The following is a 17,020-nucleotide window of genomic DNA, read 5'->3' as shown; positions in this document are numbered from 1 at the left end:
GGAATACTAGGACTAAGAGAAATTTGTCTTCTTTTTTCCTTTGTGAAATGATTTAAAGGACTTTTCTTTGTCTTTTTCTTTTGGAAAAGAAAAGATATCCACTACACCTAAGCTCTTATCATTTCGTCGTCTTCTTTTTCTCCTCCTCCTCCTCCTCCTCCTTCTTACTTCTTATTTCTTATTTCTTCAAGATGCAAAAACCTCCATTTAAAAACCATTGAAGGGCTTTTTAGTCTTCAATGTTAGAAGTCATTTCTTAGAAACTTTTATGAAATGATAACATACAAACAGAAAGTACACCAACTCAATATCACCATGTACCGAGATCAAGAAGATCACGAAACAGAACCTCACTGGCACCCCAGAAATCCCTCTTGTCCCTAATTCCAATCACGAAATCTTTCTAAGAAAAAATATTTTTCTGATGACTAGAAGTCATTTTTATTTCTAATAAATATCTAATCATTTGACCTATATTTTCTGTAAATATGAGGGTTTTTTTGCGGATACTAGACTCCTCAGCATCTTGAAGATCAATATTCTTCATCATGAACCTTTCTGACTAACTGCTGACTTCAAAAAACTCCTTTCCTCTTGCTAATTTATGACTCTACACTTTTTCTTTCATTCATTGAGTACAATTCTACAGGTTCAACTTCATTAATTTCCATTTCTTCCATGTTTTTCTTCTAATCTTGAATGTATTATAAAATTTCTGGCTCGTGTTAGGTATGAATGCCAATTTTGGAACACAGGACAATTATTTGAACTAAATTAGTTTAAAACAAGTGGTTGAGATTTTTTTTTCCATTTTATCCAATGAAAAAAGTGAAAAAAATGTGGTCAACCAACAAACCAATTGATTGGATATGACGGCTTTAATGCAATAGTTTCCCAGGACTAGAGAGAATACAATAGGAACTGATACTTGCTATATTCAGGAGCCACAAATGAAAGTAAATATGGAGCTGTTAGGGACTTCATAAGATTTTCTGTTTTCATCATAATTCATACTGGTATTCTCAGCAAAGAGAAAGTGTATTGTCTGTAGGATTAAAAAGTATCTCAGTAATGTGAAAAGAATACTGTACGTGGGATCTGAAACCTTGCCATGTGACTCAAGGCAAGTCCTATAACTTCACTAGGAGTTCATTTCCAAATCTGTAAAATGGGGATAATGATATTTCCTTCCCAGGGTTGGGCTGAGAAGTAAATAAGGGTACATTTTTAAGCACCTACAAAAATGCCTGGCACATAGTAATTGCTCAATGTGAGCTTCCCTCTCTTTCAGTGTGAAAAGATAGCATTTAACATGGGAGGTCTATTCTAGTAGAAAGTAAGACAACATTATACTGTAGCATTTTGTTTTATTTATTTGTTTCTTATCCAAAACAATTGTATGCTAATTACATAAAAATTTGGAAATAGAGCTATGCCAGAAGAGTTGCCTTAGGCTCATACCCTCAGAGACATCCACAGTGAATAGTGGTTTCTGTAGGAATCCTACTTTCACTGTATTTTCTCAGTGCCCTGCAGAATGCCCTGCACATAGTAGGTTGGACTCAATGTTTATAAAATTGAACCTTTTCCAAGAAGATATGAAAACAGTTGTAAATCCCTTATGAATTTTAATTATTGGCTTAGAATGGAATCCAGCAGATGTTCTGGTTTACCTGTTCTATTTTCAGTCCTCAAGGACAGATACTTGTCCTTTTAACTTCTCAAATAGCGTTAGGGCCAGAGATTACAATATCTCTTTTTATAACAGGGTAAGACTAAGATTAGATGTTAATGAACTAAATCGTTTTTAAAACTCTAATTTTATTAGACTTTCATTGCATTTTAAAATTAAACTTGAATTCCTTTCTTTCTCCCTGTGTCTTTCTTTTTTTTAAAAAAGGAGTGCCGCATGGTGAGAAAAATGGAATTAGAAATGTAAGAAGCCAAGTTGTACCCCTGCTCATGCACTTACGCATTTCACTGCCTTGGGATCTAGGTAAGGAGTGTAACTTCTGTCACCTGGTAAAAAACGGGAGATAACGCCTGCTTTGCTTTCTTCTTACGTGGTGCTTGTGGAGGTCAATTGGGACAGCATGTGTGGTCATGAGTTTCCATGCACTGAAGTGCTACAAGCTTTTGTATTGATATGGCAATGATAGGAAAATTAGTATTCGTAACATTAACATAAATATTTCTGTTGGTCTGTATTTGAGTGCAGTGAACAAAAGTGACTTTATTCTTTGATTATTTTACTTTATTTCACAAAGCATATTGTAATCTAGGTCCTAATGGGTCTGGATGAGCGTATGGAGACTGCGAGGTACACCTAGAAGTACAAAATCCTCAACTGCCTAGAACTCTTGTGGACTTTCATGATCACCTCTTTACTAAATTCTAGTCTAGAAATTCAGAAAACAGAATTAGAAAAAAGAAGATTATACATTTTCTAGCCCTTACCTTACCCAGGAATCAAAGGCCATTCATACCATTTTCCCTCAGTTTCTATACTTAGATACAACGTGGTGATATTAATAACTGTTATCCAAGGCATTAAATGGGCTACTTTATACTTGGAAAAAATAACATTAGCCACTAAATATAATCACACATCCCTTAGACATGTGGTGAGACTTCTGTGTCTCTGTGCAGAAAGAGCATGAGTTTTAAAGTCAGAACAAACTGGTTTTAAGTCATTGCTGTATTAGGTTATGGGATTTTGTGGATAAGTTATCCCCTCTGAATATTGGCTTCATGAGGATTAAATGGAATGGTATATACAGTGGACCCAGAACAGTGCTTGGCACATTGCAAGCATTCTGTAAGAATTAGTTTCCCTTTCCTTCTTATTACAATATCAAAATGTTTGCTTATCTTAGCAGATATAAATATTTGATAATTTATGATAACATGAAAATTTATTACATTTATTTTACCTAGGTATTGTATAAAAATCCATGCTTTCATTTACATAAATTAAGAAGATAAGGATTATATTTTAAAAAGTGTTTTTTGGAAATTTATTTAGTTTGTGTAATGTAAAAATATATATTACAATTGGATTAGTGGCCTAACTGTGAAAAGGAAGCCACAGAGGGGATAGAAGAAAATATAGCAGGATATTTTAATGATCTTGGGCTGAAAACAGGCTTTCTTCATGTGACAGTAACCCAAGGATCATAAAGGAAAAGATTGTCACATTTAATTATACTAAAATTGAAGAACTCCTTATGGCAAAAAAGTATAAGACAAAGGGTAAGCTCTGGAAGTTTATTTACAATTCAGAAGCAAAGGCTAATATCCTTATTTTGTAAAGAGTTCTTAAAAATCAGTAAGAAAAGGTAAAACAATTTAGTAGAGTAAGTGAAAATTCTGAGAAGGGTAAATGTTTAGGTAGCTCACTCTTTCCAGATAAAAAACTTTCCTAGTCTTGAGTCCAAGTATTGCAGAGATAGTGTTAAGCCATCTTTAGATGTGAGTGGGAAGACAGTGGTCCTATATTGACCCAGTGACATAGTAATTCACTCTGTTATGGATCACTGAGTTTTTTGACTGACTGATTATGCCTATAAGTTTCCTGAAAAAAATATCGTTTAAAATTTTTAGTTTTTTAGATGGATGATCTTTCTAAATATTTCTGTTTACTTTGCCTCCTTTGTCAGAGTATTAGGGAACACACACTTAAACCTTTCTTGATGACTCAGTTCATCATTAAGAACACTGATGATTGTACTCTGCTATAATACAGTGCAATGAGGTTAAGAAGGGCTGTTTGCACCTGTTCTAGTTGGGTTCAAATTGCTATGCATTTTGAATTTTTAGGGAGGTATTAATGCCAGCAATAAAAGACAATCATATAAGTTGAAATTACCCTTGAAAATCTCATGGGAAGTTTCCACTGTGGAGAGCAATGTACAGTATCTCAATACTTCCAGCACAGCCAGTTTTTCTTTGGCATTGAAAAAGATTACTGTTTTTATGACTGAGCTTCAGATAAGGTAGCTGGCTCACAATGTGGTACGAGGTTCCATGAAAAAAAAATCTGTATTTAACCTCTAGGGTACTTTGTGTCTATACTTTACATAGATGTACTGACTATAAGCTCATACCTACCCTATAAAAATATATTTATTTTATACCCACTTTACAGGTGAGAAAATGGAGGCTTTGAAATATTAAATTTCTTTCCAAATAAGATATAGGAGTTAACATATGGGAGAGCCTGTGATTAATTCTACATTATACCAAATTTCTTAGAATTATATGTAAAATAAGAGCATCCTGAGTGATGATAAACTTCTCACAAAATAAAATATGAAAGTTTTAGATACGAGCTTTGGGAGCACATGTGTACTAGCTATTCAGAGGCTTGACTATTTCCTGCCTCTCATTGGCATTCTGCCTACCTGAGATATTACCCTCTGCATGTCTGTAGAGGTGATAACTAAAGTACGAGGTACTATAGCTCATAAAGATATGTTTTAGATCACGTATGCAGCTTGCCACGTTGTGTTATATAAAACACACCGTGGTTGAGCAAGAGACTAAAATAATTTCATCTTCTCCTGAGTATTTCACATTTCATACTTCTATGCTATCATTATGTTTATGAATCTTTTATTGTGCCTTAGAGTTTGGTAATGGAGTCGAGAATATCAGGGATGGAAGCTTTTAGGGAGAAATGTCTATAATCAGCTGATGAACTGAATACAATTGGCTATGCATGATGTAACTCTTACCAGGTACGCCCACAGAAAACCCTGAGTAAGGGAAAACAAACCCACCACAGCATGTTTACCATTTATTCATGATTGCATGGTTCTTGGCTCCCATACTTTGGAATCAAAAATGGTGATGTGAATAGCTAGAGTTTAAAGTGAGGCTCCGAGAAACGGGGAACTTGATAGAAGAGTCTCTTGTCATGATTGTGATCAAATTGCTTAACGTCCCCCTGTCTTTCTAAGAAGAGATTTGCTAGGGAATTGTTTTCCAAATCTTACCTCAAGTAATTAACTCAAATGCCCAAATGCCCAAATGTTCAAGATTTTCATGACGTCTAAACTTTTTCCTGTTCTCTTTTCATTGCTCTCCGTGAACATTCCATGCATTATCCTTAAGACGAGTCTCTTTGCCTTTGTTTCAGGCATGTTCTCCCCTCCGCTCTCCCTCATTACATAGCCTGCTCCACAGGGAGAAGCAGCTTAAACATATTTGTTAAATTATACTTTTTATCTACTTCCTTGAGCCAACAATTTTACTAAGCCCTTGTTGCCATAGAACTTCCTCAATTTTAATGTATGAGCTGCCATAATTTACTCTATTTTTTTTTAAACTTTTAGTTTGAAATTACACTGTTTGCTTTGTAAATTCATGTGGTGTTGCTTAAAAATGCATAAAGTGCATATGGAGGGGGATGATAAAGACGTAGCTCTCGTATCTGCCATTTGCTAGCAGGTTTTTTGGTAGGTTTCTCCGTATCTACCATTCTCCTTTACTCGTCTGTAAAAATGGGGTCATAATATTTGCTTCTCAGGGTTGCTATTAAGATTAGGGAACATCATGCAGGTAACACCAGTGCAGAAGTTACTAAGCACTACAGAGGCATCAGTGAATTAAATTTAAATGTGGCATCCTCATACTTTCTTTGTCTCATTCAATGTGAGATAAAGATCAGTCTTGAATAATTGTCACCTACCTTTCCTCTTTTTCAGCAGCGTGTTGCTGGCTGCTTAGTGAGCACGTTGTCCCTGTACCACCAAGAGCTATGAATGCCAAGATGAAAGTCTTGTTTCATGATGAGGAAACTGGCATATGTGAAAAATAGTATTCATTTCATAGACTTGTTAGAAGGTTTAAATGTGATTATGTGTAAAGTATACTGCTAAGCACAGAAGAAATGCTAAATAAAAGGGTTGTACTGATTGCTATTGAAAAACATTTTTGAAAGCATTCCAGAATCCATTCCAGGTTTTGGTCAAGTCAGACCTGAGGTTCAAGATTTGAAGTAAATGAGGGTGAGAGTCAGACTGAGGTGAAAACAGCTGAAGTTAACATGGAGACAGGCATAATCTATGTAGGGAATGATGTCAGTCAGATAATTTTCATGGACAGTGATTATAAATAGCTAAGCTTATTTTAAAAATACTATACTTTCTCATTGCTTCCTATGGAGGTTAGGTGGTATAAGTTAAAAGGCTTTTATTTTTCTGAGCGTGATGAGGTTTGGGGTACAATTTGGGGGTAGTTCCTGAGGCAGAACCGAAAGTTTCATCAATTTAAAGGGGAGAGGTATTTGAAAATCCTGGGAAAATTGTGGAAAGAAGAAAAAAGAGTTGATAAGTTTGGGAAGCATGTGGTGAGATAGGAGAGGAAGAAAGTTCTGGTAGTGATTTGAAAAATAAAAGAAATATCTAATGAGAGATTTTAAAGGATTTGGTGCCATAAACAATTTAAATCTCTCCCTCCATATTCCCTACAAAATCTTCAGTAAAATATGAACTGCTCATGAATACTTTGGTGTGGATGGTATTATAGATTGAGTTTATGTCCCCTCCAAATTCATTTGTTAAACATAACTTCCAATATGATGGTATCAGGAGGTAGGCTTTTTATTTTTTTTCCCTAATTTAAATTTTTTTTTTTTTAATTTTCAAAGACAGGGTCTTGCTTTGTTGCCCAGGCTGGAGTGCAGTGGTGCAACCACAGCTCCTTGCAGCCTTGAACGGGTGGGGCTTTTGAGGGGTGATTAGGTCATGAATGCAGAACCCTCATGAATGGAACTAGTGCCCTGATAACAGAGACCCCAGAGCTTCCAGGCTGCTTTTGCCATGTGAGAACTCCGTGAGAAGTTACCATCTGTGAACCAGGAAATGGGCCCTCTCCAGACACCAAATCTGCCACTGGGAAATAAATTTCAGTTGTTTCTGAGCCACTGTGTCTAAGGAATTTTGTGATAGAAGCCTGAATGGACTGAGACAGTTGAGTTCTTTAGAAAAATTATGAGACACAGAGGTACGTCTGGTACAGAGGTAGCACCAAGGTGGGACATTTGAGAACATCTGAGTCACACTCTGCCTTTGCCTGTTCATTGTATTCTGACTGATTCATTGTTCTCAGAGGCTTATATTACATAGAACAGACATTCTCATCCATTGCTTTTTTTATATACAGACCTGAAGTCACTTTGAAGTTAAACTCTGATTCCCAGGAACCCAAATTCCACCTTACATCGCCCCAGAACATGCATGCTGCATTGATGTGAGGCTTTAGATGTATAGCTCAAGAGATGAGAAAGGAAGATCATGGTGATGGTGGTAGTTATAGCAGCAATGATTGCTGCTGAGTGCAGAGAAAAGTGTAATATAATGGTATAATGAAAAAGATCCATGTAATTTTTAAGTTAGATCCACTTGAATTTAAATCAAGGATTTGTTCTTTGTTTGCAGCGTGACCTCGATCAACTTATGTAATTTCTCTAAAACTTAGCTGTTCTCATGTCATCCCTTTACTCATAGTGTTGTGAAAACCCCACAAAGACAGGTAACAGTGGTAGGAGGGCAACAGGTTGAAAGATTTCTGTAGAAATCATCACTGCCTATAAAAACTAAAGATAAGTTTTTTCTTGATTTGAATGAAGTAATGTTCCTCTTAACTAGATATTTTGTAGAATACAGTTAGTTCTATAATATATCAAAAGAATGATACACATTTATAAATGTTTATTTATTCTCTTTCATAAGAAAGTAATTTGTAATAGTCAATGAAGTCTGCAGGTATGCCAATTTTTATTTTAATAGCAAATAATCTGATAGGTTTATATATGATTTGGATATTCATACTAGCAGTTAGCATTGATTGCCTTATGTATAAAATTCAAATTAAAAAATTATCATTATTAAACTCCTAAGAGGATAAACAACTTGCCAGTTGCTTTAGACACAACCCTCTAGATACTAGTGAATTGAACATTTCCAAAACTAGTTATATACATTACAAAATAGCAGTAGGAATATGCTACATGTGCAAATGTATTCTTATCTTAAGATTTTTATTATTAAATTAGTACATCAATGTAAGGTATATTTCAAGTACTAAAGTGTGAGAGAATTACTGAGCAATTTATTGGACAAAGAACATGAAATAACTCATTCTGTCCAGTCAGCTTCCAATTTTCAGAGCATCTGGAGTTAGGAAACACCAACCAATTTGAAAAGAAAGTAATCACAATCTTTTTGCCAATATTTTCTGTCTTACTAGAACTAAGGATCATGGCTAACATTTTGCATTTAGATGTTGCTAGGCAAAAATTTTAAAACTTCTTTTCTATAAAATTTGCTTACATAACAAACATGATAGTGTTTGAAAAACATAATGGACAATAATAGGTGTTTTGTAGAAATGCCTTCATTTGAAGAAAATGATCATTCCAGTGTTTAAACATTCATGGAATAACTAAGGGGATTACAGGAAAGCAACTTTCAAGCATCTCAATGCATGATACTTGTTTAGCTATGGGAATATGTTTAAAGTTACTGTTCTTATTAAAAAGGATAATCAAAGGCTAAACACAGTTAGATATCCCCTGAGCAACCAATATACAATCCTTTAGTAAGTAATAGAGAAATTAGAAGGCTTATACAATAAAGCATCTTCTTCCTAAGTAGAATTTAAAAATTACTTTAACAGGGACTAGAGGATAATTAATAGAACCCATTGCTAAGAGTGGATTGCCTGACCTAGTACTTTAACAAGCATATTTATTCATCTTCAAAGCCAAGTGAAAATGCTTTTGAAACTAGGTCAAAGAGAAAAGTAGTTTTTCTTAGACTAATGTATGATCTAATATTATTTGACTTCTATATTGTAGAGTAACAGATCACAACAAAGAGATCATGTGAATTGTTTACATTTCAAAGAAACGCATAAAAGACTTTATTTCATTCTGTAGAGTTGAGAATTTATTTGATTCCAGGCCTATTTTAATGGCAATAGATTTCCTGATTTTTGCTGGTCTTACCTCAAGCAATTTTTAATACATTAAAATTAAAATGATCACAGACACTAAGTATAACCTTGCTATAACATTTTTGCAATTAGTTTTATAATTCTGGCTTATTATCTATAAACTGTCATATTCATATGAACTAAGTATTGTATTGATATATAACTATTTTAAGAGTTAAGCTGCAATTGGCTAGTTGATACAAAATTACATTTTATAGTGATTAAATTGAATTTTAACATTTTCAGTTTTCTTTTTATATTATAGAGCCAATAGTTTTTTTGAAAGTATCTTTAATACTTTTGAAAACCCCAGCCATTATCTCATAGATAAATATGTTTTTTAAAATCCCTGATTATTTCTTTTTATCCTTCCTATGTTTCACAATTGCTTTTTACTTAACATGTATGTGTTATTGCTGCCAACTAACTGCTTATAAAGTACAACCATATCTTTATTAAATTTGAAATAGATAGATATTTATTAAATAATTAACTATAATCATCATACCTAATGAAAGGGAAAGGAATTAACCTCTTGCAGATTCAATGCAATTCCTATCAAAATCCCAGCTGGTTATGTTTCTGGAGGAATAGAAAAACTGATCCTAAAATTTATATGGAAATGCAAGGGGCCCAGACTGGCAAAGATGATCTTGAAAAAGAAGTACAAACTTGAAGCACTCACACTTTCCAATTGCAAAATCCACTACAGTAAGATACAGTAATCAAACCAATATGGTATTGGCACAAGGACAAACATATAAATCAGAAGAGTAAAATTAAGAATTTAGACATAAACTCTAACACATTCAGTCAATTGATTTTTGACAAAGGGGCCAATTCAATTCAATGAAAGAAAGTATAGTCTTTTCAAAAATGGTGCTTGTACAACTGGACATCCATATGGAAAAAGATGAATTTGGACTCCTATGTAATATCATACACAAAAATGAACTGGAAGTGGATTGCAAACCTAAAACTAAAATAGGAGTAAATCTCTATAGTTAGGCAGTGATTTCTTAGGAATGACATCAAAAAATAGGTGATAAAAGAGACAATTGGTAAATAGGACTTCATCAAAATTAAAGACTTTTATGCTTCAAAGGACACCATCAAGAAAGTGAAAAGAAAAGCCACAGAATAAGAGAAAGTATTTGCCCATCATATATCTGAAAAGAAACTTGAATCTAAAATATATGAAGAACTCCTAAAACTCAACAATGAAACAAGCAACCCAATTTATAAATGGGCAAATGATTTAAATAGGCAGTTCTCCAAAGAAATATAAAAACGGTGTATGAATACAGAAGATGATGCTCAGCATCATTAGTCATTAACAAAATGCAAATCGAAACCACAGTGAGATACCAGTTTACACCCACTGAATGGCTATCATAAAAAAGCCAGACACAATTGTTAGAAAGGATGTGAGAAATAGGAACTTTTGTACATTGTTGGTGGGATTATAAAATTGTAGCCGTGACCATATGACCCAGCACTTCCACTCCCAGGTATCTATCCAAGAGAAATGAAAGCTTATGCTCACACAAAACTTTGTATAAAAATGTTCATAGCAGGATTATTCCTAATAGCCAAAAAAGTGGAAACAACCCAAATGCATATCAATTGATGAGTGGAAAAACAAAATGGCATAGCCATATAAGGGAATATTATCCTATAATAAAAAGGAACAAGGACTGCTATTTGCTACAACATGGATGAACTTCAAAAACAGCATGCTAGGTAAAAGAAGCCAGTAACAAAAGACCACATATTGTATGATTTCATTTATATGAAAAGTTCAGAATGAGCTAATCTACAGAGACAGAAAGTAGATTAATGGTTGCCCAGGGAGGGGACGAGAGGTGAGAGAGAGAATGGGGAGTGATTGCCAGAGGGTATGAAGTTTCTTTATGGAGTGATGAAAATGTTCTAAAATTAGATAATGGTGATAATTGCACAACTCTGTAAATATACTAAAATCCATGAAATTGTATCCTTTAAGCAGATATGTAAATTATATATTAATAAAGCTATTAAAAAATGAGGTAATCTCCGAAACACAGTAAACTAAGTGGCATATGACTATTTTTTATGATATTTATAATAATTTTAGCAGCTGTGTTTTATATTTTCTCCAGAAATAGTCTGAATTTATCCAATTTTATGATCTCTACCTTTATATTTATTATTCTTCTACCTCTTCCTATCTCTATATCTATATCTCTCTTTCTCTCTATAATTCAGTCTATAAAATTAAAATACTATAGTAAGATATGTTTTAAAATCTGGGTAATATTGCTATGTCTTCTCATCTTTTAATAAATGTCAGTTTAGGTTATTTTAGTTTAATGTGCACAAAGCTAATAATACCAATTTCATGTTTATGTTAGATTTTAGCAAATGTTCTTAACAATTATGGATCAGAGTTGATACTGAATAGCCCCAGATGAACTGTTGCTAAGTCTTGACATTTCTTGTAAATTCTATGAAAATTTTGATTATTTTTTGGGAGACAGGATGAAAGACATTAGAATTATTTCATCTGGGGAAAGAAAGCTCAATGAGAATCTTCCAGTATTTGAAGGAGAGTGGCCAGTTAGTTTCCATCTACTCTGAGAAATATTGTTAATGACCAGCGAGATGAATTTTTTTAATGCCTAGGAAAGAAATGACTAAGAGCAAGGATTTTAAACACTGAAATAACTTACCAAATGTAAGGCTCGTATTTTTTTTTTCTCTTGTCCATAGGAAAGATGCCATCCATAGAAGCCACTGTGGGCATAATGGCTAGAGGCAGAGGATGTCCCTAGATGAAAATAGGTACTTTTTCCCACTATAATTGTGCGGTGACAAAGGGATTCAGTTGCTTTTTGCTTTTTTTTTTCCCGTAAATATTTCTTTGGGGGGGATGGGAAAGTTCAATACGGACTAGATAATTAAATTAGTTTTGATGTATTTTATGTCAGTCATTTCATAACAACAACTTCCAGTGAAATAGATCAGTTAACTTGACAGCCTAGGCTAGTTCTGGACACAATTAGGAAGTTAATGTAGTTGTTCTTTAGCATTTCCTTTCTTTTTCGTCTTTCATGAATTGTATCTCTTCCTGGGAGGCAGCATGGTAGACTAGAAAAGAATTATTCCTGAAAATGAAACCCAGTTTCCCACATATAAGTTGTTCATCTGGCCCCTGTTGCTTAGCCTGTTTCTGTTTCCCCATATTCAAGAGGAGAATCATCAGTCCTTACTTTATGAACAGGGTTAGAGCATTAAATGGCACAATGTACTAGAAACAGAAGAAATGTTTCCTTTCTATTCCTCCTAAGGTCTCTTCTGTTATAAAGGAAAGCAGTAAACTACCCCAAGATGTTATTGTTTTAATAAGTTACCCTGTTTCAGGAATACTTGAGTTTAAAAATAGTCCGTGTAGAATTTTAAATTACATGTTAGAAGTGAAGAAAGGAGACACTGAGGACAGAGAAAATTCCAAGTTCCCTTAAATAATATTATGGAAGTGATATTATGGAGGTACACATCATTTACACATGATTCTGGTTAATTTGCTCATGGTACAAGTCATCAGCTAGTTGACTACGGATGTTTGACCTGACAGCTTTGATGTAATGGCAATCTGTATGACATTTAAGACTGATGGCATACAATGAAATATTATTCAGCCTTAAAAAGGAATGAAATTATGACACATGCTACTATATAGATAAACCTTGAAGACATCATACTAAGTGAAATAAGTCAGATGTAAAGAACAGATATGGTATGATTCCACTTACAAGACATATGTAGAATAGTCAAACTCATAGACAGAAAATAGAATAGTGGTTACAGGGGATGGGGAAGAAAGGTAAATGGGGAGTTATTGTTGAATGGGTATAGATTTTCAGTTTGGGATGATGAAAGAATTCTGGAGATGGGTAGTACTGATAGTTGTACAACAATGTGGAAATACTTAATGTCATCAAACTCTATATTTAAAAATGGTTAAAATAGTAAATTCTATGTTATGTATATTTATCACAATAAGAAAGGTAAATAGCTAAATACAAAATAAATGATATAATGCAAACACCAAAAAGCACACAGATTAAAGAGAATGAGGAGACAAGCTACAGAGTAGGAAAAAATATTTGCAAAAGACATCTGATAAAGGACTGTTATCCACAATATACAAGAACTCTTAAAACTCAACAGTGAGATAACAAAAAACCCAATTTAAAAATGGGCCAAAAACCTTAACAGACACCTCACCAAAGAAGACGTACAGATGGCAAATAAGCCTATGAAAAGATGCTCAACATCGTGTGTCATCAAGGAAATGCAAATTAAAACACCAATGAGGTACCACTACACACCTCTTAGAGTGTCCAAAATCCAGAAAACTCACAACCCCAAATGCTGGTGAGGATGTGTAGCAATAGGAACTCTCTTTCATTGCTAGTGGGAAGGCAAAATGGTATCGCCATTTTGGAAGACACTTTGGCAATTTCTTACAAAACTAAAATACTCTTACTATATGATCCATCAATCATACTCCTTGGTATTTACGAAAAGGCACCGAAAGCTTTTGTCTGTATAAAAACCTGCACATGGTTATTTATAGCAGCTTTCTTCACCATTGTCAAAACTTGAAAGTAACTAAACTGTCCTTTAGAGATAAATAAATTGTGATACATTCAGACAATGGAATATTATTCAATGCTAAAAATAAATGAGCTATCAAGCTGTGAAAAGATATGGAGGAAACTTAAATACATGTTACTAAGTGAAAGAAGCCAATCTGAAAAGACCATATACTGTATGATTCCAACTATATGACATTTTGGAAAAGGCAAGATTATCGAGGCAGTAAAAAGATCAGTGGTCTCTGGGGTAGAAGAAAGGGAGGATGAATAGGCACAGCATAGAGGACTTTTAGGATCATGAAACTATCCTGTAGGACACTATAATGGTGAATATGTATCATTAACATTTTTCCAAACCCATAGAATATATAAAAACTCCCTAATGTAAACTGTGGACTTTGGGTGACAATGATATGTTAATGTAGGTTCATTGACTGTAACATGTGCCCTACTCTGGTGGGGAATGTTAATAATGGGGGAGTCTATGCACATGTGGGGTTAGAGTGTATATGGGAAATTTCCATACCTCCTACTCAGTTTTGCTGTGAACCTAAAACTGCCTTAAAAATAAAGACTATTTTAAAAAGTACACAGATAATAATTATATAGCTTGGTGGATTTTCACAGACTGAATTTGCCTCTGTAACCAACACCCAGGCCAAGAAATAGAACATTACCTGCATACTAGAAACCCCTCCATATTCCCCTTTCCAATTACTACCTGCCTGCTATGGGCAACCACTATACTGACTTCTAACAACATAGATTTGATTTTCCTGTTTTTCATTTTTGTTTTTACTGAGTATAATTAGAATAATACAATATATACTCTTTTGTAGCTGGCTTCTTTCACTCCACCATTTTGTTTGCAAGAGTTATCCTTATCGTTGTATGTAGTTGGAGACTGTTCTCATTACTGTGTAGTATTTCATTGTGTGAATATCCAGCAATTTATCTATCCACTCTACTGTTAATGGGCATCTTGGGAATGTATATTTTGGGGCAATCATGAAATGTGTTTCTATGAATATTGCAGTGCATGATTTTTTAGATGAATATGGATGTATTTCTGTTGAGTTTATGCCTGAGAGTAGAATTGCTAAGCCATAGGATATGCATATATTTGACTTCAGTGGATACTGTCAAGCAGTTTAGCAACAGTGCATGTGGGTTCTGGTTGTTCCACATTCTCACTAGCCTCATCATTTTGGTATTTTTTCTGTCTTTTCATTTGAGTCATTCTGGTGCGTATGTAGCCATTTTAGTCCTTTCAAGTTGCTATAATAGAATATTTGAGACTGGGTAATGTATAAACAACAGAATTTATTAATCACAGTTCTGGAGGCTGGATAGTCTAAGATCAAGGTGCCAGCATTTTTGGTGTCTGGTGAGGGCACCTTCTTCATATATGGCACCTTATTGTTGTATCCGTACTTGGTAGAAGGGGAAGACCCCTTTCTGGACCCTCTATTATAAGGGCATTAATCCCATTCATATGGGTGGAGCCCTCATGACTGAATAACCTTCCGAAGGTCCCACCTGCTAATACCATAGTCTTGGCAATTAGGTTTTAACATATGAATTCTGGGGGGATGCAAACATTCAGATCATAGCCTTAGTCATAGCAACTCATATCATTTTTGAAATGACTTCTCACCTGTCTCTGTCACAAATACCTAGTTGTCTCTGCTTTTGATTAAGTTGATGTTCATATTTTTTAAAAACTCCCTTTCTTCTTTTAACTTACACCTAAATTCTCTTTCACATCATTTATTCATAAATAAAACAGTGAGTTTTCATTCTGGGTTTGACTTTTGTTTTCCTGGCAAATACTTCAAAAGGCAAATGGTAGCATCAAGATTTCAATATCATCGTATGAATAAATTAACAGCTGTCTCTGCAGAGTTAAAAATCTAGCTTAATGCTTTTGAAATATTTTGACAACTATTTTTCTTATGTAAGTAATTTGGATAGTCTATTTTTATGGAGAAGGAAAATCAAAATAGTTTGGGATCTTAAATGGGTAATATTATGCTGACTAGTGAAAAAGCTAATTATTTATCCAGTATATGTAGAAAAATTAGGCCCTGCAAGCTAGCAGCTAAATACGAGTGACATCAAATCTTACTAATTCAGATTAATTAAGAGACTGTCATATAAGTGTTAAATTTGAATTCGATAACAATTTATTTTTATATCTTCCAAGTATATACTATGCAGTTGTTAAGCAAAGTGATTGTCAGAGGTCATTTAGGAATTTGCTCTAGTAAGTGGATAAGAAGAATACATAATACATTAATTATTTAAAGATTGATAAATATAAGATAATCAAAAATTTATTTTTTTAGTCTGTCAAACAAACTTTGCAGTATTATATATATTAGCAAATTGTTTAATATACCATTACTCAGAGTATATAATATTACTTCTGGGATTTCTAGGATTAAAATGAAATGCATCAAAACAAAATTATTTGCCTATCAAATTATATATATAGGTCAATAACATGTGTAATAAGTTTCTACAAATCAGTTACCATCATTATGTATTACAATAACTGCCAAATAGCGTTATATCATTAATAATGTATTTCTAAGTACTCAAGCAGGTTACAAAATTCATTAACAGTTCTGTCAGTCTTGATGTTTCTACACTCAGCTGTCACTCAGTTTAAAGGCTGAAGATGCATTTTTATGTTCACACTAAAATTCAGCCCCAGGCCCATACCATTCTAGGATGGCTGAATCTCTCTGATTCTGAAATAAGAACCATCATGAGTTTTCTTATTTAGCTATCCTTGAAGGACATATAAGGATGCTCTTAAGATAATTAATTAGATGACTTCATCCCTATACTAGGATTATTAGGGATTGCCAGCAGAATATAATACTTGGTTGATAGTTCAAAAGGCTTATGTGCCAGATGGAAGATTATATTTTATAATTTTCAAATGTGCAAGCAGAATCCCATATTCCTTACCATTTCATCCACCACAAACTTCCAGAGGTGTTCTTCAAATGCTATTTTCATTTGTTGTAGGAAGGCTATTCTTGTCATTCTTTACTCTGATTTTTGGAGACTCCATACTTATCCCTACCATGATTTTGGGAGACTCCTTTTTGTTTCATTCTCTGTTGATTTTCTCACTTTCATATATTATCCATTGGCTTACATTATACTTGAATAATGTCATTTCTCTTTCTTGGCAGACATGGTATGCTAGAATATAATCTCCACGGGGTAAGGACTTGCATTCTATGGTTCATTCCTGGATCTCCAGTGTCCAGAATCATGCCTAACACATGATAAGTGCATGTGTAACATTTCTAGGTAGCATTGATAAAAGGAATATATTGATTTTACCTAAAACTTCCAGA

General features: G+C 33.9%; 1 protein-coding gene across 1 annotated transcript in view; it reads left to right on the top strand.

The window, feature by feature from the left end:
• The first annotated feature begins 1,938 nt into the window (after positions 1 to 1,938).
• DIO2 (iodothyronine deiodinase 2) overlaps positions 1,939 to 17,020 on the top strand; it is a 76,367-nt gene continuing 61,285 nt past the window's right edge. The window contains 1 exon segment of the mRNA XM_069465187.1: positions 1,939 to 1,996. Coding sequence (XP_069321288.1) covers positions 1,963 to 1,996 — 34 coding nt within the window. The 5' untranslated portion in view covers positions 1,939 to 1,962.

The sequence above is a fragment of the Eulemur rufifrons genome, chromosome 2, assembly GCF_041146395.1.
Source record: "Eulemur rufifrons isolate Redbay chromosome 2, OSU_ERuf_1, whole genome shotgun sequence".
NCBI lineage: Eukaryota > Metazoa > Chordata > Mammalia > Primates > Lemuridae > Eulemur > Eulemur rufifrons.
Note: the sequence above shows the minus strand (reverse complement) of the source record. Positions and strands in the feature narration are given on the sequence as shown.